The 24388-nt window shown below is 50.0% G+C and overlaps 2 protein-coding genes across 2 annotated transcripts in view; both read right to left on the bottom strand.

The window, feature by feature from the left end:
• Positions 1–24388, bottom strand: part of CCBE1 (collagen and calcium binding EGF domains 1) — a 524308-nt gene that overhangs the window by 143338 nt on the left and 356582 nt on the right. The window lies entirely within an intron of this gene.
• On the bottom strand, positions 19218–24158 carry RAX (retina and anterior neural fold homeobox; the record flags this gene model as incomplete). The annotated part of the gene is made up of 3 exons (XM_079942417.1): positions 23071–24158; positions 22529–22785; positions 19218–19733 (listed from the first exon to the last, which is right to left on the bottom strand). The coding sequence occupies exons 1-3, from the start codon at positions 23825–23827 to the stop codon at positions 19218–19220; spliced, it is 1530 nt and encodes a 509-aa protein (XP_079798543.1). The 5' UTR covers positions 23828–24158.

Below are 24388 nucleotides of genomic sequence, written 5' to 3'. Positions count from 1 at the left end.
AATCATTTTTCCCTCATGTGCCCTGACCAAGATACAAGAACTGCTCACTTGAATCCCTTGACCCTTGCAGGCGCCTAAGTACCAAGCCCTGGTCAAGACTAGAATCCCTTTATCCATTTATCTGTCCTTGAATGGATAAAGAAGATGTGGTACATATATACATTGGAATATTACTCAGCCATAAAAGAGAATGAAATAATGCCATTTGCAGCAACATGGATGGACCTGGGGATTATCAGACTAAGTGAAGTAAGTCAGAAAAAGAAAGATAAATATCATATATCACTTATATGTGAAATCTTTAAAAAATGATACAAATGGGGAATTCCCTGGTGGTCCAGTGGTTAGGACCTTGCGCTTCCACTGTGGGGGGCCTGCGTTCGATCCCTGGTCAAAGAACTAAGATCCCGCAAGCTGCGTGGCATGGCCGAAAAAAAAAAAAGATACAAATGAACTTATTTACAAAACAGAAACAGACTCACAGGTATAGAAAACAAACTTATGGTTACCAAAGGGGAAAGGTGAGGGGGAGGGATAAATTAGGAGTTTGAGATTAATATATACATACTACTCTATATAAAATAGATAATCAACAAGGACCTACTGTATAGCAATACTCCGCAATAACCTATATGGGGAAAGAACCTGAAAAAGAATAGATATATGTATACGTATAGCTGAATCACCTGAAACCAAACAACATTGTAAATCAACTATATCCGCCCCCCTCCCCCCCAAAAAAGAAAGAAAAACTATTAGAATACCTTTACTTAAGAGATACAGCTTTCCGGGCTTCCCTGGTGGCGCAGTGGTTGAGAGTCCGCCTGCTGATGCAGGTGACACGGGTTCGTGCCTCGGTCCGGGAAGATCCCATATGCCGCGGAGCAGCTGGGCCCGTGAGCCATGGCCGCTGAGCCTGCGCGTCCGGAGCCTGTGCTCCGCAACGGGAGAGGCCACAACAGTGAGAGGCCCGCGTACCGCAAAAAAAAAAAAAAAAAAAGAGAGAGAGAGCTTTCCCTACACGGAGAGCTTTCCTGAACACTTGTTTGCAAGTGTAGTCCCGTCACCTATCTGTGTGGGCTTATTGGGTCAGGGAATTTTCAGCTGCAGATAATAGCATCCACCTTGAGTTGTTTAAGCAGAAAAGGAAAACTCCAAAAAAGCCAGGTCTCCGATAGGTTGACGAGATGGCTGCCACGTGCTCTGCTACCCCTACAGCATTCTGCAGAACTGCTGGAGTTAGCACTCTCTTCCATTGCCTCTGCCACTACCTGTGCCCCGTAGCATTATGCCCCTCAAACTCTCTTCCGCCCTTGGCTTACTTCCAAATCAGAGTTTTGAATGTCTGCGTCTGATTGGTGGAAGCTAGCCTGTATCTAGCAGTGAGGGAAGCTGGGAAATGTAGTTTTTAGGGTTCTACTTTGGGAACACGAGACGAAAACTGTGGGACCAGACAACTAAAAATTGGCACTTGCCATCTGCTTCTACAAGGTTTAGGTCACTAGCCACTGTAGTCGCTGACCTTCAACACACCCTGAAAGGAGTTCAGGAATGAGGCACTCTGTGCTCTGGGAAAAACTGGAAGAACAGGCTTTTAGATAGTTAGATATTTTCAGGAAAAGATTTTTATGAGCCCAGCTCTTGCATTTCCTCACATCTATAAAAGCACTAAAATCATTAATGGAAACACCTGCTCCTCGTGACCAGCAGTAACCTTCTTGTGACTAGCAGCTACCTTCTGCCAAAATGTTTCTTGATTGTCCTTATCCTTCTTCACCCAAATCACATATATACCGGCACCCCCGCTTACCTCTTCGGAGCAGTTCCTCAGAGCATCTGAGAGGCTGTCTTCCAGGATAGAGTCCTCATTTTGCCCCAAATAAAACTTAACTCACAACTTTCACATTGCACTTTTTTTTTTTTTTCAGTCTACAGACCCTATCAAAAAGAAGAGAGGGTGTTTAAAAGATATGGTCAGCCACAGGTTACAGATGTCCCCTGCCCCTGTGCTCAAAAAAGAATTTCCTCTTTGATTTCTGACCATTCCTATTCTAGAGAAGAGTTAACACCCAGCCTGGGATTCTGGGAAAGGAAGAGCCTGGTGGCTGCTCTCTGCAGCACACAGCCTAGGCGTGTGCATACAGCAAGGAGAGAAGATTGCTTTTAAAAGGTGACAATATTTAGGAATCCTTGCAGCGAAGTGGGATAATAAGAGGAAGAATCCAAAAGGGAAGAAAGCAATAATAATTGCCTTCAAATTTGCTCTTTTAAACACAGTCTTTTAATTTATTTTAAGCATCACAGGGTGGATTGCTCTGGGTAATTTAGCGGTCTTTGCTTATGATCAGAGGTTCAGTAACACACTCAGCAGACATTTCAAGCAGTGCAGTACCATTTCTAGCCCCACAATGCCCACCTTTCCATCCCTATTGGGGATATATGATCACCACAGAGCATCTTAACCTAGCTCAGCTGTGTAGGGAGTAATCTAAGTAAAATGTGGGATTTACATAATTCATTTCCTCAACCACAGGCTGCTTTAATCAGAGAGTATGAGATAGCTCTTCAAGGGAAACCCACCATGATAAACTGTTGCCATTCCCAAAGCAGAAGGACCATGTGAATACTGCTGAAATGAACGTGAGAATGCAGATATCTCTTCAAGATACTGATTGCATTTCCTTTGGGTACCCAGAAGTGGGATTGCTGGATCATATGATAGTTCTAACCATGGCTCTGCTACTCTTTGCCCTGGGATCAGACCCATTAAACTAATTAATGGATGATGAATGGATGATTCCACGTGACTCTAGATGGAAAAGAGACTATTTTGTAGACCTTCAGGAATGACCACTGTACCAGTTAGGATACCTTTGGATGTTCGTAACTGAAAGCCCTCAACTCAAATTGGCATAAAAGGTCGATTTATTATTTCATATACCAGAACTCCAGAGGGAGGTAGTGTTCAACATTGTTGAGTTCAGTTTAATTCAGTGACCCAAATATATCCTCAAGGATAGGGGTCTTTCCATCTTCCCACTCTGCCACCAGGGTTCAGATTTATCCTTAAGCGGACTTCTCTCATGGTCACAAGATGGCTGCTGGAGTTCCAGCTGTCACATCCAGACAAGACAAAATTCAAAAGAAGAAGAAAGGCCACTTCTTTTCAGGCTTCACCTTATTAATAGTGATAAGTCCTTTCCCAGAGGTCCTTAAGTCCCTCACACCTCAGTGACCAGCTGGGTCACATGCTTGCCCTAATCCTACCACTAATGAAGAGAACCAGACCACTACGACTGACCTCACCGATTTGGATTTATCCATTGAGTCACGTGGGAGGAGTGTCAGGAACCTAAGCAAAGACTCTCTCAGTAAGGAAGGAGGATGGAATGGATGTGGGAGGAACTTTCAACAGCGTCTGCAATAGGCATGAACCTCATTTCTGTGACCTCACACAACTCTGGTTCTAGCAGGATAACAATTTCAAACATTAGTCACGGCTATTAAGTGTAAACATGCTGGGTTTTATTCCATTCTCAGATGCTCATGTAAAGTCCTTTCAGAGTTTTAAGGCCACGGGTCCGTTAGAGCAAGCGACAGTCCGTTTCTCTTGCTGGAAGCACTTCGGTTGTGACTGCAGTTGATAGGTCGCTCCTGGCTTTTGACTGAGCCTTTCTCATACTTTACTCCTTCCTTGCCTTGCAAGACAAGTGGCCGTGACTAACCACATAATAGCTCCTCTGACTCTACCGCTGAAATGAACAGAAATGGAAAGGAAATCGAATTGTACTCTCCTCTACCTGGCAATTTCCCAAGATGCCTCAGCTAGAGGTAGCTTCCATGGATAGGCTGGGGGTTGAACTGGAATTTGAAAAAAAATAAAAACCGTCCAGACCAGATTGTAGAAGGAACTCTTTTCTTTTCACGTAACTCCTGGGGATGGAGGGAGAAAAGAAAAGTGAATAATGTGAAAAACAATTTAACTTAGTAGTCAGGAACTGGCAGCCTGCTGGTTGGATGTTTGCCTGGGCAGTGTCTTAAAAATGAGAACTAGTGACAGAAATTTCAATGTCAAGGAATTTCACATACGAATCTCCCTGTGGCAGGGAGGGGCTCACATTCTCCACTTTGCTACAGTCTCCTCCACGCCCTAGTGCCCCCCACCCCCGCCTGCTACATTTGTTTACATTACCTGCCTGCCCAGTGAGAGCTTGCACAGAACCTGTCAGTCCATCATTCCTGTGCTAATCTGTGACACTCAGCATGCTATTTGGTATTTCAGCATGCCCCTATTAAAAAGCAACTAGTCTGGGGAAAGAAAATTATTTGCCCTTAATATGTTAACCCCATAGCCCAGGCAGAGAAGACCTGCAAAGGTAAGGAGGTCGCCACGGGAACAGGCTGCCTCTGCCGCCTTCTCCTGCCCGACACTTTCATTCTCTGATGAGAGCCTTCTTTCTCAGTCCCCACTCAGCCCCCAGGATGAGCTGCTCCCAGAGTTGCCTTCTGTCTGCCTCTCCATCTTCCTGACATACACCTGACTGTGTAGCTCCCTTCCCTGTTTTTATTCCTTCCTTTTTCCAGCACCAATCCTCCTGTCTCCTCCCTCACTAGGGTCACAAGGTCACCTTCTTCGCCATTGGGCACTTTACCGTGAGCTACTTCCCCTTGGCTTCTGGCCTCATCATTGTCTTGGCTTTCTTCCTGCCTCTCGGCCTCCTTCTCTGTATCTCCTTCACAGCCTCCTCCTCCTGGGTCTGTTGAGTCCTGAGTTTCCAAGACTCCCTTTCAGGCTTTCTTCTCATCTTTGACCTTCTCTGTAGCAAACTACTCACATGACACCACAGTGACCCCAGATTCCTGCTCAGCACAGATTTCTCCTCTGAATTTTCTTTTAAACTGAACAAGGGTATTTGACGTCCAGTTATTACATATAAAATAAGCCTCAAATTTACTCTAGTTCTGGTCTTTATTCCTTCATTCTCTCTTTTTTTGTTTGTTGCATCATTTCTTTTTTTTTTAAGATTTTTTTATATGGACCATTTTTTAAAGTTTTTATTGAATTGTAAATTTACAATTGAATTGTAAAATTGTTACAATATTGCTTCTGTTTTACGTTTTTGGTTTTTTGGCCACGAGCCATGTGGGATCTTAGTTCCCTGACTAGGGATCGAACCGTTACCCCCTGCATTGGAAGGCAAAGTCTTAACCATTGGACCACCAGGGAAGTCCCACATCATTTTGATAATATTAGTGTAGATGACATTTACATTCCGTTTTGTCATACTAAGTCCCACATTTGTTTCATCCTAGTTTTATAGATTGAATATATTCATGCTCATCCACAGTTCTTTTTTTTAATTGAAATAGTTGATTTACAATGTTGTGTTAATTTCCGCTGTATAGCAAAGTGACTCAGTTATAGGTATACACAATTCTTGTGCTGTGGTTTTCTCTGTTATCTCTTGATTAGATGAAATCCATACTCTAATATTTATCTTAATAAAGGCTCTTAAGAAAGAATAATATTCCTTGAATTCTTTCTCGTTCAAAAACTATTTGTCCACAGCCTCTATTCCTGGAGGAAAGTGATCTAGACTCAAAATCTTTCCTTGAGTATCATAAAGAGATTCCTCACAGCTTCCATGACAATCTCAGCTATTTGGAGCAGTATTTATACATTTTCTTTTCATCTTCAAGTCGTAACTATCTTCTAGTGACATTGCCATTGGTGTTTGAAGCTCTTGTTTCTTTGCATAATATCTAGGAAGAGTAGTGAGGAAATGGGAAGATGCAGTGTCCCAATACTAAGTCTAGCCCATGGGACTTAAAAAAGAAGGTAGAGCGGAGTTCCCTGTCGGTCCAGTGGTTAAGACTCGAAGCTTTCACTGCTGTCCCCCGGATTCAATCCCTGGTCGGGGAATTAAGATCCCGAAAGCCATGGGGCGCCGGGGGTGGGGTTTGGGGGGAGGAAGGAGGGCAGAAAGACATGCCTTTGACTTTTCCTTTACCGGGGTGGGGGGAGTGGGGGGTAGATACCGCTTTAGCATGAATAGAAGTCAAACTTGGAAACTCCAAATAGATTATCTTGTTCAGTTTTTCAGAACAATCCTTAACATAGATGATACTATGCCAATTATATGCAGATTAGTAACTTGTGGTATACAAGTTAACAACTAGCTCAAGGGCGCCTCGCTTATAAATTGGAAAAAGCGGAATAAAACCCATCCTTTAAACTCCGAGCCAAGTTCTTGTTTAAGATACCACAGCTGTCTCCTACAAATACCCCAGAGCCAAAATGATAATTCCCTTCCTGGCACGGTTAATGTCTGTTCTTCTAGGAAGGAAGAATGAATAGAACAATTCTTAATCTCCTTTCCCATCTCTGAGCCTTAAGTATCATCAGCATCTCTGTCATTGGAGGGTGGCCAAAAAGATCACAGAGCTTCAAAGTATCTCCTCACCAGATTTCTTACACACTTAAATTCTGTTAATTTTTTGGGTTGGTCATTGTACCCCCAGAAATTGACTCTTAAAACATCAATATTTCTAGGTGGGTGATATATTAGGATATTTAAGTCATTAATACCCTGGTATTAAATACCAGGTATTGGAAACTAACCTGAGTGGCAATCCTATAGCATATAATGTCTAATGGTGGGACTAAACTTATTATCTGTTGTCGTTTGAAGGATACCAGGAAGAGAATACCAGGTATCAAATATTTTTTACTGCATAGGCAGTAAAATTCTAAAATTTTACTTTTAGTATAATTCTAAAATTCTACCTTTAGTATAATTTTTAATTAACTAAATTTGAATTAAGAATTGCCCTAGGGCTTCCCTGCTGGCGCAGCGGTTGAGAGTCTGCCTGCTAATGCAGGGGACACGAGTTCGAGCCCTGGTCTGGGAGGATCCCACGTGCCGCGGAGCGGCTGGGCCCATGAGCCACAGCTGCTGAGCCTGCGCGTCGGGAGCCTGTGCTCCGCAACGGGAGAGGCCGCGATAGTGAGAGGCCCGCGCACCGCGATGAAGAGTGGCCCCCCATTGCCGCAGCTGGAGAAAGCCCTCGCACAGAGATGAAGACCCAACACAGCAAAAATAAATTAATTAATTAAAAAAAAAAAAGAATTGCCCTATTTCAATATCGACAACAATATTGTACTACAATCGTCAAATTTGCTAAGAGACTAAAACTTAATTATATCAACCACTAAAAAGAGAGGAAATTATGTAATGTGATAGAGGTGCTAAATATCACTACGATGGCAATAATACTGCAATAATTAAATGCATCAAATGAACACATTGTACATCTTAAATTTACACAATGCTATATGTCAAATATATTCAATTCAAAAAAGAATTTCCCTACTTCAGGGCTCATTTTATTAAAACACGAAAATATTTCCTCACTCGTGCTTTGAATAAATTGATTTAGAACTAATTCCTTCCTAACCTGAATTATGGAGGGGCATGAGAAACTTGAAAGCATAACATTTCTTGGCCTTTCTAGTGGCTCTAATGACATAAGAATCCCCGGGGTTGGGTTGACTTGGCCTAAGTGGGAATCTGAGCAGAAAAGGAAGGGCTTTCCATCACAGGGGCAGCGTGAAGCCCATGGACTTGCGCAGACTCAGAAAGGAAGGCCATTCCTTGGCTGAGAAAATGCTTCTCATAGCTGGCGGGAAGTAAGGTTCTGTTGGAAAGTTCTGGGAAGTAAGGTTCTGTTGGAAAACTCCTAGTGCCCAATTAGAAGGTGAAGTTCTCAAGATGACCACCAGATGGCACCCTCAGCCAAATTACTGAAGTACTCTGCTGGATCAGAATGTTGCAGGTGGGAGGATTTTTGAAATGGTCTAACCATTTCTATTCTGTTCTATTCTATTCTATTCTATTCTATTCTATTCTATTCTATTCTATTCTATCCCATTCCATTCCATTCCTTTTATGTTTAGGCCGTGGCAGTGAAAGCCCGGAGTCCTAACCACTAGGCCACCAGGGAGTTCTAACCCTTCCATTTTACAACCAAGGGACCTCGGCCAGGGTGAAACTACCTTGCCGGAAGCCACATATCAAGTCGGCGGCAGAACTGGGGTTCCTGTGACCCCTTGACAAGGAATCCAATCATGTCTCTATGACAGTAATCTCAAGGAATTCTCCTCACCCCAAATGGAGCAAAAGACAAAAACGACACAAGGAGCTGCTGTTTGAGTCTGAGGACAAAGTCTTGCTTACGCAGATTTTTGGCCAAGTGTCAGGCAGTCCGATTTCCTGTGGGCTTGTTTGCTCTAGAAATGAGTCTGGGGTGGGGTGGGGCAAACACAAAGCAGTGGGATTTGGAGATACAACAAGACAGACTGATCCCGGGAAAGTAAGAGGACAACAGGCAGGGGAAACCAAGGAGAGATGCCAGGAGATGAGCGCTTTTTTTTTTTTTAACATCTTTATTGGAGTATAATTGCTTTACAATGGTGTGTTAGTTTCTGCTTTATAACAAAGTGAATCAGCTATACATATACATATGTTCCCATATATGGAGACGAGCTTTGCGCTAGGGACAGAACGATGCAAGGAGGGGAGAAAAGGCAATTTAGACAGAGGATGCTCAGTGAAAGAACAGGAATGGGTGCACCACTGCAGCAGGGCAGGCCGAGGCAAATGGCATGTAAGCCCAGCTTCCCTGGGGCCCAAGGCCTCTCTCTCGTCACACTTGTCCCTCCCCATCCCTACCTCACCAACCTATCACTGCAGAAAACGTTCTCCAGCCAGGAGCTGACATCACAGAGTGAATTTCAGTGAGCGTTCTCTTTCCCAGGAGAGTTGGCATTTTAGGCTGGTCTCTCCTTTTCGATAAAAAGGTGTTGTCCACCTTAAGCAACAGTATAGAAGAGGGGCTTGGGGAGAGCGAGATGCTGTCGAAGTCAGCGGTTTAGAGCAGAGGTTTTCTATTAACCAGAAGGTCAACAGAAAAGGAAGTGGGTGAGTGAGACATGCAGGTGGAGCCTTGCAGGCAGAAAGAGAAGTTGAGATTTGAAACTGCAGAAGAAGTGTGTGGATGTATTGATCACTGTGCCTGGGACAGTAGGCACTCATTATCTGTTAGCGGAATTGATACGTCCTTATTGAACTTGAAAAGGCTCCCTGGCAAGGGAGCAACACGATGAACATGGTATTTAGGAAAATTCTTCCAACGTGAGTACCTGAAATGGATGGAGTTTAGTGGGAAGACTTAAAAAAAGAAAAACAAAACAAAACAAGAGCTTTGCTGAGATATAATTCACATACCATACAATCCACCCATTTCAAGTGCCTCATTCAACAGCTTTTAGTATATTCAAAGATATAGGCAACCATTCATCACCACAGCTGATTTTAGAACATTTTCATCACATCAAGAAGAAATCCCATATCCTTTATCCCCCACTGTGTCCCCATCCCCCTGTCCCCCAGCACAAAGCAACCATGAATCTATTTTCTGTGTGTATAGATTACCCTATTCTGGAATTTCCTATGAATTTCCATTTACGTGGTACGTGGTCTTTTGTGTCTGGCGTCTTTCACTTAACATGATGTTTTCAAGGCCCACCCATGTTGGAGCATGTATTAGTATCCCATTCCTTTTTATGGCTGAATAATATTTCATTGTACATATATATCACATTTTGTTTATTAATTCATCTGTCAATGGGCATTTGGGTTGTTTCCACTTTTTAGCTATTATGAAGAATGCGTATTATAAACTTTCATGTACAGGTTTCTGTGTGGATGTACGTTTTCATTTCTCTTGGCCAGAATTGATGGTTCCTATGGTAACTCTATATTTAATCATTTGAAGGACTGCCAGATTGTTTTCCAAAGTGGCTGCAACATTTTTACATTTCCCCATGAGTGTATGTTGGGTTCTGACTTCCTCACTTTCTCACCAGCATTTCTTGCTGCTGACTTTCTGATTCTAGTCATCCTAATGCATGTGAAGTGGTATTTCATCGTGGTTTTATTTTTCATTTCCCTGATAACCTAATTATATCAAGTATTTTTTCTCTATTGTTTTTCTCTTCTCTATTTTATTCATTTCTACTCTAATCTTTTCTGTTTCCTTCCTTCTTCCTTCCTTTCCTTTCCTTCAAGTTTAGTTTGTTCTTTTTCTAGTGTGTTAAAATGGAAGGTTAGGTTATTGATTTGCAATCTTCTTTTTTTAATATAGACAGCATTTACAGCTATAAAATTCCCTCTAAGCACTGCTTTAGCTGCATCCCATAAGTTGTGATATGCTGCATCTTCATTTTCACTCATCTTAAAGTATTTTCTGTGGGGGTAGAAGGAAGAGCTTGGATAAAGGCATAAAGGTAGGAAAGCTTGGGTCAAGCTTTGTGGTCAGTTGAGTTTGGCAAGAGCAGAGGGTGTGTGCAGAAGAGTTTGAGTGATGGAGAAAGTTAAGTTGGAGTCATCTTGTATGAAGGACCAAAGAGTTTATTCTGAATGGATTTTAGATAATCAGTTGTCATTTCTAGGACAATTGCCTTATTTCACTTTCTTTCTAGATGTGGAATGAGTGGCTTTCTGAAGGTGCAGAAGACAGGTGGGGGCAAGTTTAGAAGGAAGGACAGGAATAGGGTCAATACAAACACAAAAATCGGCAAAGTCTGTGCAATTCCTGCCCTGCTGTCCCCATCTTAGAGAAGTGGCTGGTGGGGTCCAGCCACCACTGTGACTACTTCCCAGGCAGGAGGAAACACTGGCAGTGTTTCCAAAATAGCTGCATCCCATCCCCCTGTAGGAGGAAAAAATTGTATATCCTTGTTTCACCACTGGCTAAGTTTTAAGTTTTGAAAATTCTAACAGTCTTGTTGCCCATTCTTTCCCTTTTGAAACTCTCTTTCTTTAGCTTCCACGTCACCACGCTTTCCTGATTTTCCTTCTCTCACTCCCCTGCCCTCCTCCAACACAGTCCATGAAACACTGGAGCCTCTCAAGGCTGACTCTGTCTGCTCTTCTCACTCCACACTCCGTCTCTATTGGCAAATCTCACCTCATCTCTGCCCATGGCTTTGATTATCATCTGTGCACCGATCTCAGAGCTCGGATAGCAGCCAGCTCTGCTCTGAGCTCTGAGCCCCAAGCCAGTACTAGGAGTTGCCTACCCAATATCTCTACTCAAACTCATTTGATCAAGACTGAACTCACAATCTCCTCATTCAACCTCAAACCTGGCCTCCTTGTCACCACAGGAGGCGTTCATGCTCTTTCCCCTCAATTACTGCAATAGCCTTCTAACTGGTCTTCTAGAACTCTCTCTCGCCTCCTTTCCAGCTCTTCATACTGCAGACGAGATGATTTATTTGAAATGACCATATCCCCACCTATAGCAGACATTAGTTAATTTTTGGCCATCCAGCAGGTGAAAACACTTCCTATGTTGGAAAATTCCCCTCCTTATGAGTCTTGGTTGGATGCAGAACTTGCCTCCTAAAATTGTTTTTAGCCACGTAGACTCTTACTTTCTCTTTCCTTTGGCCTCTGCCAGACCAGCCTTGTTCCAGAGCGTCAGCCTGGCCCCGGTTCCTCCTCCTTCGCGCATGCCGTGCCCACCTCCACCCGTCTCCTCTTGCCTGGCTAACTTGTTTTCCTTTCAGAGTTCAGATTGAGTGTCACTTCTTCAGAGGAGTCTTCTGTGACTTCGTGGTCTAGGGCAGATTCTTTGTTATAAGCTCTTATAGGATGGAATGCTTTCTCTGGGCCTCACATGCCCCTGTGCTAGTTACTGTGCATCAGTTACTGGGTGCTTCTGTTGGGTCAGGCACTGAATATGCAGGGCAGGACCAGAGAGCTGCCTTCAAGGAGCCCACACTCTCCCTTGGGGCCGTGGACATCACTATGGGGTGAGTGCTGGGGTAGCACTCCCTCAACAAAGTGCTCGGGGAGGGGGAGAAGAACAAGGAACTGACTGTTGCAAAAAGGCAGGCCAGCTGCACAGAAGGCAGTAGCATCTGGGCCAGGTCTGGAAGGAATCTGCCGGTGGGGGAGGGGGGGAGTCCTTCCAGGCAGAAGGAATATTCATACTCAAAGCCATAAAGTGAAAAAGCACATGGTGGACCAGTGACATGCAGAGAACTCTGGTGTCACTTAAGCAGAGGATGAGGAGGGAAGGGGGTTGAGGAGGAAGGCAAGAGACAAAAGCCTGGAAAGATGGGTCGGGTCAGATTCAGAAGTGGCCCAGACGCCATACTCATCAGCTGCTTGGCTTTTGTCCCACAAGCCATAAGGAATTGTTTTAAGCAGAGGAATTATTTGAAGCACCTAATTCTGACTACAATGTGAAGGACAGATTGAAAGGATTTAGGGACAGGAAGATAATATGGAAGCTGTATCTTTATAGCTCCAGAGCTTATCAAAAAGAGAACCCAATAAATATAATAGGTAGGGCTTCCCTGGTGGCGCAGTGGTTGAGAGTCCACCTGCCGAGGCAGGGGACACAGGCTCGTGCCCCGGTCCGGGAAGATCCCACATACCGCGGAGCGGCTGGGCCCGTGAGCCATGGCTGCTGAGCCTGCGCGTCCGGAGCCTGTGCTCCGCAACGGGAGAGGCCACAGCAGTGAGAGGCCTGCGTACTGCAAAAAAAAAAAAAATATATATATATATATATATATATATATATATATATAATAGGTAAATGAATCAATGGTGAAATAATCCAATAAATGTAATGGGTAAATGAATCAACAAAGAAATAACCATAAACTGGGACCATGAGAAGCATTGCATGCCATGGGAGGCCATGCAGCCTGAGTGAGAGTTGATAAAGCCCTGAGCTGGAGAGCTTGCTGGAAACACAGGGCTGGGTGAATTTAAGAGACATTCTGAAGTAAAATCAATGGGGCTGAGTAGTTAACTGCCTACAGGCATTGAAGAAAAGGGATGAATGAATTAGGGTTAAGTTTGCCTAACAGTGACGAAAAACTTAGACTTAAAACAGAGAGCCCAGGTAGCAGTCAGGAGCTAGCATGGTGCACCAGTGTCAGGGGCTTATCGCATGTGGTCCCTGCCATCATGTCACTCAATGTCCTCAACATGGGGCTTCATGACATGGTCCAAGATGGGGGCTCCAGCATCACGCCTGTCTTGTAGCCAACAGACTACAGGACAGAGACAAGAACAGGGCGTGCTGGTGACCTTTAAGAACTTACATCCTAAAAGTGTTTTCCGTTCCATGACATTGGTCATTATTTAATCATATCCAATTGAAAGGGAGGCTGGGCGATGTCTCTGTTCTGGGCAGCTAAAATTTGGAAGATGTATGGCTGAGAAATAAGGTAGAAAGGAAACTGGAAAATATCTTGCCTCAAGGGGTCAAGAACAATTTCATCGCCTCCATCGGGTGGCTACGAATGCAGAAAGAGAGAGGAGAGTTTTAAGAAGGTTTTTAGGAAGCCACACTGTAAAGACAAATAAGTTTTGTTTTGAACATATCTGTTTTGGGGTGGCCTGTGGGACGCCAGGTGGAGAAAACCAGTAGGCACTTGCAAACGTGTGGACAGCTTCGTTCTTGTTTCCTCTACTTAGGCTATGCTCCTTGAGGGCGGAGGCTCTTGTTTATTCATCATTACATGTCCACCACGCCTTGCAAGTCTCAGGAATGGATAAAGGTGACAGGAAAATCAAGAAGGTGAAAAAAACTAACAGCTAAGTTTTTAAAGTACAAATGGGGAGAATATAGAACCCAGCCACTGTTAGCACTGGAAAGAACTTTCTCAGACCACTTTGGACAGGAAGGTAGCCTCCTACGCAGTTCATTCAGAACCTACTAACCTAAACACACACACACACACACTTATGCCATGTACAGAGCAGAAGAACTGCTTTTAAAAATGAGGTGTTCCGGGGACTTCCCTGGCAGTCCAGGGTTTAAGACTCCACGCTCCCAATGCAGGGGACACGGATTCTATCCCTGGTCGAGGAACTAAGATCCTGCATGCAGTGTGGCCGGGCCAAATTTTAAAAATAGAATAGAATAGAATAGAATAGAATGTGTTCTGTTTCAGGAGTCTATGGTGGGTGATGAGGGATAAAGGGAGATTTTGGAGATATAGCTGTACAGGGGGGACCTGTTTGGGGTCACATGACCAGACAGTGTCACAACCTTGACTGGACCAGAGATCTCCTGACTTCCAGGCTGAGGGGTGACACTGCACCTGCCTTTAAGAAGATGACCCGCCAAAGGTAAGGGAACACGGCCCACTTCGTGTCTTGCAGGGCTGTGAGAGACGTGGCCAAGGATCTAGACTATTTAATCCAGTTTAACGAAAGGAGTTTTACAGAGAGCAATTAAGGCACAGTTAAGGAATTAATCACTAATGAGTCATTAACTCTGCCTCCTATTGTACAGCTAACAAGCTGAGGCCAGATGATTGGAGCCAGTTCCCAATTAAGGGGACGACATTGGCCAGAAAGCGCACCATCGGCCTCTTGAAGAGTCGGGAGTGCCTGCTGCGGCTGCCGGGCCTCCCCTTTCCCAGGCGGGTCAGGACGCAGGCAGAGCTCGCGCTTGCAGAGCGGAAAGGAAAGGCCAGCTTTACATTAATATTATCTTCCCTGAAAATCTTTTTTTTTTTTTTTTTTTTTTGCTGGCCTCCTGGAGGCTGGAATTCCATTCGTGTAGTAAGGTTCTGTTGGCGGAAAGGCGCGCTTGGACCTAAGACCGAGAAGGATGCGCAGCGAGGCTGGGGGTGCGGGAGCGGGCGGGAGGCGTCACGTTAAATGCTAGGTTCCTGGGGGCGGCTGTGTCCGGACTCCTGGTGTCCCTTCCGTGCACCTCCCGCGGGGAGGACGCGGCTCACTGCAAGCGGAGTCCCGCGCTGCCCTCGCTTCCCAAACCTGGCTACACCGAGGGCTCTCCGCCTAGGCTTTCAAGTAACCGATGAACTTGGCCCAGAGCAGGAAGGATGAGGATCCCCTGCCTCCTCCCGCCGGATTCTAGATTGTCGGGGACGGGCAGGGACTGTCTCTCCTGGTGTAACATTTCCCATCTCCCCAAACAGTAGCTATACGTTTAAAATTAGTAAAGACAGCGGGGCCGCCCCGTTCAGTTGCTGACCTCGGGGCCGAATCCTGACCCTCCCGAGGGGTCTCTCCCAGCCCTCCCACCCCCTCTCACCCACACCCGTCCCGATCACCCTCCCGGCAGCAGAGGTGGGAGCTCGGGCCCGCAGGAGGCAGAACTGGGTTTCGAGAGCGGGAAACCCACGTCGGATGAACAGCCGGGACCGGCCTGGGGTCGCAGCGCGGGGCTCCAGGACACCGAGCGAGGAAGACCCTCCGCGGCTGCGGCCGCCTCTGGACCCCGTGACTCTGGAGACCGGCTGTCTGGAGAGGCGGAGCCCTCAGTGTCCTGCGTCCCCGAGGGAGACAGAAATCACCACCAGAAGTCCGGAGCCGCGGCGCGCAGGACGGTCACGTCACCCTCACCGGCAGGAAGAGACTCCTCCATAAAGGGAGAAATGCCAAAACTGAAATGCCGCCAACAAGGCGGGGGTAGCTGATGGCGGCTAGGTTAGCGGGGCGCCCAGCTCCGCGCCGGCCCGGGATCTCTGCATCGGCCCTCGGTCCAGGGGGAGCGCCAGACGGTCTGCGCCCGCTGCACCGCTGGCCGTGCCTGACTCCGCCCTTCCCTCGGAGCCGTCCAATCCGAGGCGCCCTTCTCCGCCCCGCCCCCGCGGTCACACAGCCTGGCCCCTGGCGGCTCCTACCCCAGCTCCCAGGAGCCCGGAGGAGCGGTTTTGACGTCCCACCTTCTTTCCACCACCCCCCCCCCCACCCCTCCGCCGGCTGCCGTTCAGAACAGGGGTCGTCTTCCTGCGAGAGGGTCCCCAGGGCCTCCCTCCTAGTCTGACAGGATCCACGTCGGCCTGAAGCAAGGCCTGCTTAGAGCAACACGGTGTCTTTTCTCCCCGAACCCCGTAAGACCACTCCCAACTGGTTCCTGTTCCCCTTCAGTGGACAGTGGTAGCCCGAACCAAACCCGCAGCCTCATCATGGAAGACTCAAGAACCATTTCCCAAGTGATGAGGGTTTACTGGGGGAGTCCTTTCCCGCAGAGTCCCTGAAAGGCGTGTGTCTGCCCCAAATCAGAGCCAGCACAGCCTAGTTTCGGAAGGCAGTGCCGCACCTTGACCGGCACCTCTGCAAACTGCTTTCCGTAGCCGCGAGCTTGAGCAGCGGCCCTGTTTCTGGATCGTCTGGGGCTTTAACGCTCTTTATCACAAGCCATTCTCACCTCCTACCGGAGTTAAGTACAGTACCGCCTGCCCGCCTCACCTGCATCCCTCCTCCTGGAGCTGGGAGCTTGACTCACCGCGGGCCCAGTGGAGCTGCCCTACTAGGCAGCCTTTAGGAAGAGGGCGGGGAGGGACGCTGGGGCTGATGCTCTGTCCAGGCCTCCCCCAGGTAGCCCAGGAAGGCACTCACAACGAGCACCCATTCCTCAGCATCTCAATTCCCAGTGTGGCCTAATGAGCTGTTCTTGGGAATTGGAATTAAGGAGCATTTATTCAGCAACTATTTCCCGAATATGCAATATGATCGTGAACGGACGGGACTTATAGTTATTCCAGCTCCAACGCTTACAAGCAGAGTTCATTGGTGCAACCTCTCTGTGCCTCAGTCTCCTCATTTATAAAATGGGGCTAGTTGAATCTTCCTAGTAGAGTCCTTGTGAGGCTTAACTGAGATGAAACCACTTCGAAGAGTGCAAGCACATAGTAAGCTTTCAATGATCATTAGCTATTAGTATTTTGATCATTTTCCAAGGACTTGTCCCTAAGTCCAGGTATGGTTCACTCTGTTGGTGCCTAAAGAGATGGTTTAGAATATCCCTTCTCAGACTAAACTAGTAAAAGAGGAGACGAAGATGGTGGAAAGCTGCAGATGCAAAAAGATAGGAAGAAAAATGGCAGAGAGAAGGAGACAGAATGAATAATGGAAATGATCTAAGGGAATCGAAGAAGTTGCTGATGGCGAGATGCACAAGGTCAGAGGTGCCCAGGACTAAGGAGAAAGAGGGCAGAGCAAGTGTGAACAGCCGGGACCGGCCTGGGGTCGCAGCGTGGGGCTCCAGGACACCGAGCGAGGAAGACCCTCCGCAGCTGCGGCCGCCTCTGGACTTCCAACTTCAGGGCCACTGAAGTTGGAAGTTCTCTGAATAAATCATTCCTAGTAAAACGAGGGCATTAAAGGATGAAAGAGAAGATAGGCCAAAGTGAAAGAAATTTACTTACACATCCATCCTGAGTTTACCTATTTTTTTTCATGCCAAGATCTGATATTGCTTGGGCCACTCCATTCATTTCCCTATGGAACCTCCTTGTCAGAGAAAAGCGCAAGTATCAATATATTACTCCCTACCTATTGGGGGAAATAACCCATTCAATAAATTCTTCCTGACCAGCCTACTATGTGTTAGGCTCCAGGTGAAGGTCTAGGGGTACACAGCTCTGGTTATGCCACAGCCTCTAAGGACCCACATGGCAGGGACTGAATCCTGTGACGACACTCCCTCTACTCCCAGCCCCGGGATAATCCTCCTTTTCCCAGGTAGGTTTCAGGAACCCAAGAACAGCACAGGGATTCTCGGGATCAGAGAATCGGGATCACAATGTGTATTGCTTCATACCAGGTCATTGGTATAGTTTACACAATGTGGTAAACTACCCATCTTTCCCACTTCCCAGGGAGGTGGGGCTCATTTACAGGAGGAAAGTGGGCTGTGGTGGTTCACTAACGTGCTAACGACCTATAGACAGTAAGGAGCTGGTTGACGCTAAGGCTCTGGCCGCGCCTTCCCGGGAGCACTCCAAGATAGGCCGGAAGGACCTGCGCGGCGGGAATCCGGACGATTCATACCGCGGCCTCTCAGGCTGGGAGTTCCGGGCTCTCCTTCGCCCCGGGGACGCCGCCTAGTACCCCGGGAGCTTCTGAAGCCCGCGGAGACTTCTGGATTGCTTTCCCGCCCCCCAGAGACGGCGCCAAAGAGCCACAATACTGTCCACAACGCGCCCGCGAGAATGTGCCCTCCGGGTCGCGGCTCAGAGCGCCCCAGGACACGCTCCCCGAGCGCGACTGCTAGCCCGACGCGCGTCAAGCGGAAGCACTGGGTTGCCGGGTGCGGAGCGAGCTGGGGAGGCGAGAGGGCGGCGCGGGGCTTAGAAAAGGAAAAGTCGCTCTGCCCCAGTCTTCGGAGCACTAATGTCATCAACCCTGGGTAGCAGGGGCGGGCCCCGAGCCGGTGACCTGGACAATGATCTGAGAGGGGCCTGGGGCCGCGGCGGGCTGGAAAGAGGGAGGCGGGGCCGCCAGGAGCTTCGGGGAGTTCAAGTCTTACCCTGGGAAGATGGTGTAGAAGCTTTCTAGGGTCTGGCCTTCAAAGTAGCAGCTGCAGCTCGGCTATTGGGGTATCGAGGGGCTGGGAACACGCAGGCAGCTGAGCCTTAGGCTCCAGACACCCGGAACCCCACACACTCGCAGGCGCCCGCCGTGCCGGTAGAGGGGCGCTCTGGTCTAGGGCGTCGCTGTGTCTGGGACGCTGGCGATTCTCCGCTGCAGCACAGCTCCCCGAGGAGGATGCGCAGGAGGGAGCCCCAGCTCCTGCGCAGCCCTCTGCTTTCCCGCACCCTCCACATGCATCACGGCAGCCCCTCCAGAAGCCTCCTTCATACACACATCTTCCTCCCCGCCACCGCAGTCCTGAGCGCGCTTAACCAGAGTCAAACCAAAACAGGTAAATCTTTAATTCTCCTCCTCAATTCTTCGAAACTACTTTTACAGACAGTTCCTCAAACACTTTCTCCGCCTCCCCTTCCTCCCAGTCGGCCTTTTCTGGGGTTGCCACGCCGCCCGGGAGCGGCCGAGGTCAGGGGCTTTGGGTACCTTGAACTTGGAGGCTCCGGCGCCCGCCGGGGTGGCAGCAGCGTGGCCGCCTGTCCCCCTCCAGCAGCAAGGCCCGGGGTCCGTGGGAGTGTGGGTGTGGCCAGAAGGTCTCGGCTGGCCTGGGGGGTCAGCCCTCCGCGGTGAGTCGGGCGCAGATGCACATCCTAGACCTAGGTCTTCAGGCGGCGCAGGGCAAGAGTGGCCGAGTCCGGGGGACCCAGGGAGAAGGCGTGAGCGCCTGCGGCTCGGGGTCGGCTCCTAGGACGGGCGTCTGGCCTGAATTGGTCCCCGGTGCCCTTAGAGGGCCTGCCACGGCTTCCCGATGGCCTGGATGTGCTCCTTGGCCTTCAGGCGCAGCGCCGCGATGCTGCTGTTGCGCGGGTCCGCCTCGTCCAGCGGGAACTTGTCCCCGAAGCCGGGCCCGCACGGGTAGGCGGGCGGCGGCGGCGGCGGCGGCGGCGGCGGCGGCCCAAGGGGCTGCAGGCCGGGCCCGAGGGGCGGGGAGTTCAAGAAGGGCGGAGGCGGCGGCGTGTAGCTGGCGGGCAGGCTCTGCGCCGGCGGCCCGAAGCCTGGCAGGCTCTGCAGCGCCGTGGCGCCCCCGCCCGGCAGCGGCGGCCCGAGCCACGACTCGAGCGGCAGGGCGCCCCCCGCCGGTCCGCCGCCTCCGCCGCCCGGGCCCGCCCCGAGGGGCGCCAGGGCCGCGGCGGGCGGGGAGCGGCTGAAGGAGAGCAGAGGCGAGTCCTGCAGCTTCATGGACGACACCTCCAGCTTCTCCTGCCGCCGCCACTTGGCCCGTCGGTTCTGGAACCACACCTGCGGAAGGCAGCACAGCGCCGTCGGGCTGCGGCGGGGGCAGAACTCTCCACCCCCGAGAAGGACCGGGGCTCGACAGTTTCACCTGCTCCTTTCATCCCCGCCGCCACCCCACGCTCCCCACCCGCCTTATCCTTCTTGTCTGTCCCGTTTGCTCCAGTCTCCTCCCTCCTCCTCTCTCGCGCCGAGTCTCTTTGTCCCATCCCTGTCCTCCGTGGTGTTCCCACCCTTGTCCCTGTTTACCTCACCCTTAGCTGTGGTTGTATCTGTTTCCAACTCCTGGCACCGAGCAGGCAGAAAAAAATGAAGTTAACCCTGGAATCGGACAGTGGGACTTGGGAAACCAGATCTCACCAAATTTCTGTGACCTGCTGGTTGGCGGTCCCTCCCGACCCTTCGCTTTAGACCCGGCTTCCTCCCTGTGTGGTACAGTGGCTGCGCTTTTGTCGCAGACTTTCTGTGCTTTACCCACATTTTGCCTGTTATAAACATATGTATAAACAAATACTCTAAGTACTGTAACTGGAAACATTGGCTGTTAAAATAGAGCTATTTCCACAAATTACTGATAGAACAAAGTGGGTTGATTTTATTCCAGGCATATTTAATATGCATATTACTGTTCGTGAGATTTTCATTTTTATTTAATCGATATCTGACTAATATTTCTGATATTTCCTAAAAATGGCTTTCAATGATTACAATAGTTCAAGTTTAGTAATCTACTTTTACTCCGTGGAGTTAGTTTTGACGTTAGCCTAAGATAAATTCAATGAGTTCAAGTTTTTCTTTTTTTCTTTACATAGAGAAAGTCCACACCAAGAGTGAAGTCTGGTCTCTTAAGGCTGCAACTTCCATTACTATTTGATAAAAGCACAAGAAAGGGTGTAATTAAGGTTTCACTACCAACTTACCACCCTCAGGAACAGAACAGAGAGAACTGGTCTAGTTTAGTGGGGAATCTAGAAAGAACTTTGGCCAAACTGGGGGGGGGGGGCTTCAGTGTTAAATTTATGAAGGAAAGTGTGGGAATAATTACCACCTCAGAAGGGAGACAGCAGTTCTGAGTTAATTATAGGGAGAGGGGCCCTCATAGGAAAACTGAGAAAAAGCCATCCAGCACCTGAGCAGAGCAGGGCAACTGTCTGCAAGGCTGGGATTTGGGGGGCGGGGCGGGGAGAGAGAAAGAACAAAAATGCAGGTACCCCGGGTCCCTTTCAATAAAAGATTCATCAGCATATCTGAGGCCCTGATTTTCCCAGAAACATTAGCTATATAGAGAAACACTGGCGCGGGTGAGGGCTTCCATCCCACTGCCTCTCCCTCCCCACCAACAACATCTCACTTCATCCCCCAAAGTATCAGCTATAGGCTTCAGATCCAGTATCCAGAGTCAGAGGGCTAAAACCTGGGATAGTCTGCTCTTCTGCTCTACTGCTGTCCTCAACACAGTGGGACACTCTGCCTACCCCCCGCCCCCCGCAACCTGATTACATCATACCCATGTGTTAAGAACCCACCATATGCTGGGCCACTGTGCTGGCCCTGTGATCACAGAGAAGTCAGACACTGTTCTCAAGAAGCTCACATCTTAAACAAGAAGCAAACATCCCCAAACAAGTAGAGAGGAAGGAACGTGGGACAGAGGCATGAAGGGAGCCCTGTATTCCGGAGGGGCACTGGAGGGCTTTGCCCTTTCCTCTTTCTTCCTCTTTCACTTGTTTTCTTTCCCTCTTCCTACCCCATCCTTCCTCCCTGAAAAGCAGGTGCTAAAATGTCCGCCCCTTCAATGAAATCCTTGCAGCTCTACTGCCCCAAATTAGGAGAAATTGAACTGTCCTTGCCAGTTAATCCTGAGTCACATTAGGGAACTATTTTTTAAAACCATGACATTTACTCATTACTTTAACCCCTTAAACTAAACAGAAAAGACAAAAGGCAGGAGCCTGTCCGCTTTTACTTTTAAGACAAGGCTAAAAGCCCCAAACATCTGAGTATCCTCACTTCCTGGAAATCTAATTCATTAGACACACACAAAAATCCCATCTTAGTTCCACTGCCTTTCAGATGCGGTGAAATTTGTTCCGAATGTCTCCCTTTCAGGCCTCTGTAAACTCTCCCAATTTGGAAATTCTCCCGGATTTTTCACAGATGACTAGCAAATATTTAAGGCTTTCAAATATTTTAATGATCAGGGATTAAAGATAATTCAGCTTTAATTAAAGCGAAAACCCCTTTAAATAAAAAAGAAAAGGCCTCTGCAGCAGTGGGAAGTTTGGCTGGATGTGCACCCGAGAAGCAAAAGTCAGTTTCTTAAACAAATCCACCGAAAGTTTCAACTGCGAGGCGCCAGGCTCTCGTTAAGAAGATAGGGTTTTCGTTTGCAAGAAGGTGAGCGCCGTAACTGACTATGGTGGCATTTGGGGCCGCAATCCGGTTACCCTCGAGCCGCTGTCTACATTCCCTCTCCACTCAGTGCTTCCCGCCCCCCGCTCCGGTCCTGGACGCTGTCGCCTTTTCAGCTTGCCAGCCATTCCCAGTTCCTCTCTTTTAGCTTAGAACGAGGGAGACCCCAAAGGGGAGATGCTACTACAAATTGGAACAGACTGTCCAAGGGACGGGGCATGGGGCGCATGGAAAATCTGTGACGCTCCTGTGGGGCTCTGGGCGAACCAAGCGCAGGAAGGCCCGTGGGAAAAGTGCCATAATAAATGTGTGGACGCCCGGGGATTCAAGGGAGCTTTGGCTGCAGCTTGAGCTTCCGGCCCTCCCGTGGGCCCATCTGGGCGCTTTACCTGGACCCGGACCTCGGGTAAGTTGACCTTGCCGGCCAGCTCCTCGCGACTGTACACGTCGGGGTAGTGGGACTTCTCGAACGCGCGCTCCAGCTCGTGCAGCTGGTATGTGGTGAAGGTCGTGCGGTTCCGTCGATGCTTCTTCTTGGGCTGCTCCTCCTCTGACAGCTTCGAGTCGCTGGGGGCTGGGGGTCCGACAGGCAGCCCAGGGCTCGGCCGCGCCTCCCCTGTCTCCTTGGGGCAGTAGGGCCGAGGGGCTGGGACGACGAGACCCCGCACGGTCAGAGACACTCCTCGGAGTATCCGAAGGCCACCCCGCCTATCCATGCGGGCTCCGAGATGGCCCAGGGAGGTCGGGGGTCAGGGCTGCGAGGGTCCCCTTAACCTTCCCTGAACGCAAGTTGGAAGCTCCTGCTACGCATATAGCCCCCACCCCTGCGCCCAGATGCCTTAATAAATGTTAAGGCAGGGCTCTCTCCTCTTGCAGAGCTCCTAAGTCTGGGAGCCCTAAGGGTCTCGGAGCAGCCGGGGTGCGTACTCACCTTCGTACTCGGGAGCCGGTGCCGGGGCGGGCGGCGTGGAGGGCTCGGCGCCTCCTGCAGGCGCCTTGGGGCAGGAGGTCCGCGCGCCCGGCCTCCTATCCCGCTCTTTCGCACCCCGGGCGACCCGCTCCTCCGGGAAGGAACCGAGGATCCCGTCGTCCTTGGTAAATCCCAGGATGGCTTCGATGCTATGCAGCCGCGAGGTGCTTCCGCCCGGGCTGCGGAGCAGGTGGCCGGCGAGCGAGAAGCTGCCGTCGGCCATGGCTGGGGCGCAGCCGGGCAGGTGCATGGGGAGCGCCGGGACGCCGGAGGGCGCGGCCCGCGCTCTCCGCAGCGGCGCCTGCTTGGAAGACCGAGAGCGAGAGGCTGGAAGTCGGCCCCTCCCGGGTGCGGTCTTCCAACCCGAGGGGTCCTGACTCAAGGTCAAGCTCCGCGGGCTATGCGGGCCCCGGCCGCGCGCGCTAGAGGAGGGCGAGCGCTCGGCCCGCGGCCGCCTAGGTCCCGGCGGGAGTCGGAGTTTCAACTCCCGGCGGCTGGGTCTCCGGGAGCTGAAGGCTCCAAGCCGGGTCGCCCCGGCTCCTCCCCTCTCGCCCGGTACCCAGCCTCTTCCCTGGTCCCTCCCCCCGCAGCGGGGCGGGTCCTTCCCTCGCCCAGTCTCAGGGTCCTCGCCCACCCACCCCGGGCTGGGCCGGCACTCCGAACCTTCCACCTCCCACCTCTCGATCAGCTCCGAACACTGCTGAGACCGCTGGGGCATGTTTGACGGGCCCGGGGACCCGGGTCCGAGGGCCCGCTCCCCGCAGTCCTGCCTCAGTGGGGCCGACGCCCTCGGTCCCACCTCCCCCTCGGGCTTGCCTCCCTCCTTCGGCTCCTCTCCCTCGGCCCAGGCTCGCCTTCTGCCCCGAGGCGCGCTTCCTGCGCCGGGCTGAGCGCCAGGGGCGACCCTTGGAAAGACCGAGAGCAGGCTCCCCGGCTTTCTGGCTTCGGAAGTCAGTCCACGCTTCTTCCCAGTTTGAATTTTCCCCTCTTTCTTCCTCTTTTTAGCCCCACCGGCAATCCTCTTTCGGCTCCGTAGTCCGAAGCCTCGGACTTCGGGTTTATTTTGTTTGTCTATATCTGATTTAACTACTCCTCCCTGCCCCCTCGGACTTGCGCGCCCGCAGGCCCCCTGACCCCGGCGCCCGCCCCCGGAGACGGTGGGACCATCTGTGCTCGCAGGCCTGGCGACTTCAAGGGTCCCACGGCCCAGCAGGAGGCTGGAAGGCGCCGAATCGGACACGCTGCCGGGCTCAAGCCGGTGGGAGACCCGCTAGGGGTT

The sequence above is a fragment of the Stenella coeruleoalba genome (assembly GCF_951394435.1).
Source record: "Stenella coeruleoalba genome assembly, chromosome: 14".
Taxonomy (NCBI): domain Eukaryota; kingdom Metazoa; phylum Chordata; class Mammalia; order Artiodactyla; family Delphinidae; genus Stenella; species Stenella coeruleoalba.
Note: the sequence above shows the minus strand (reverse complement) of the source record. Positions and strands in the feature narration are given on the sequence as shown.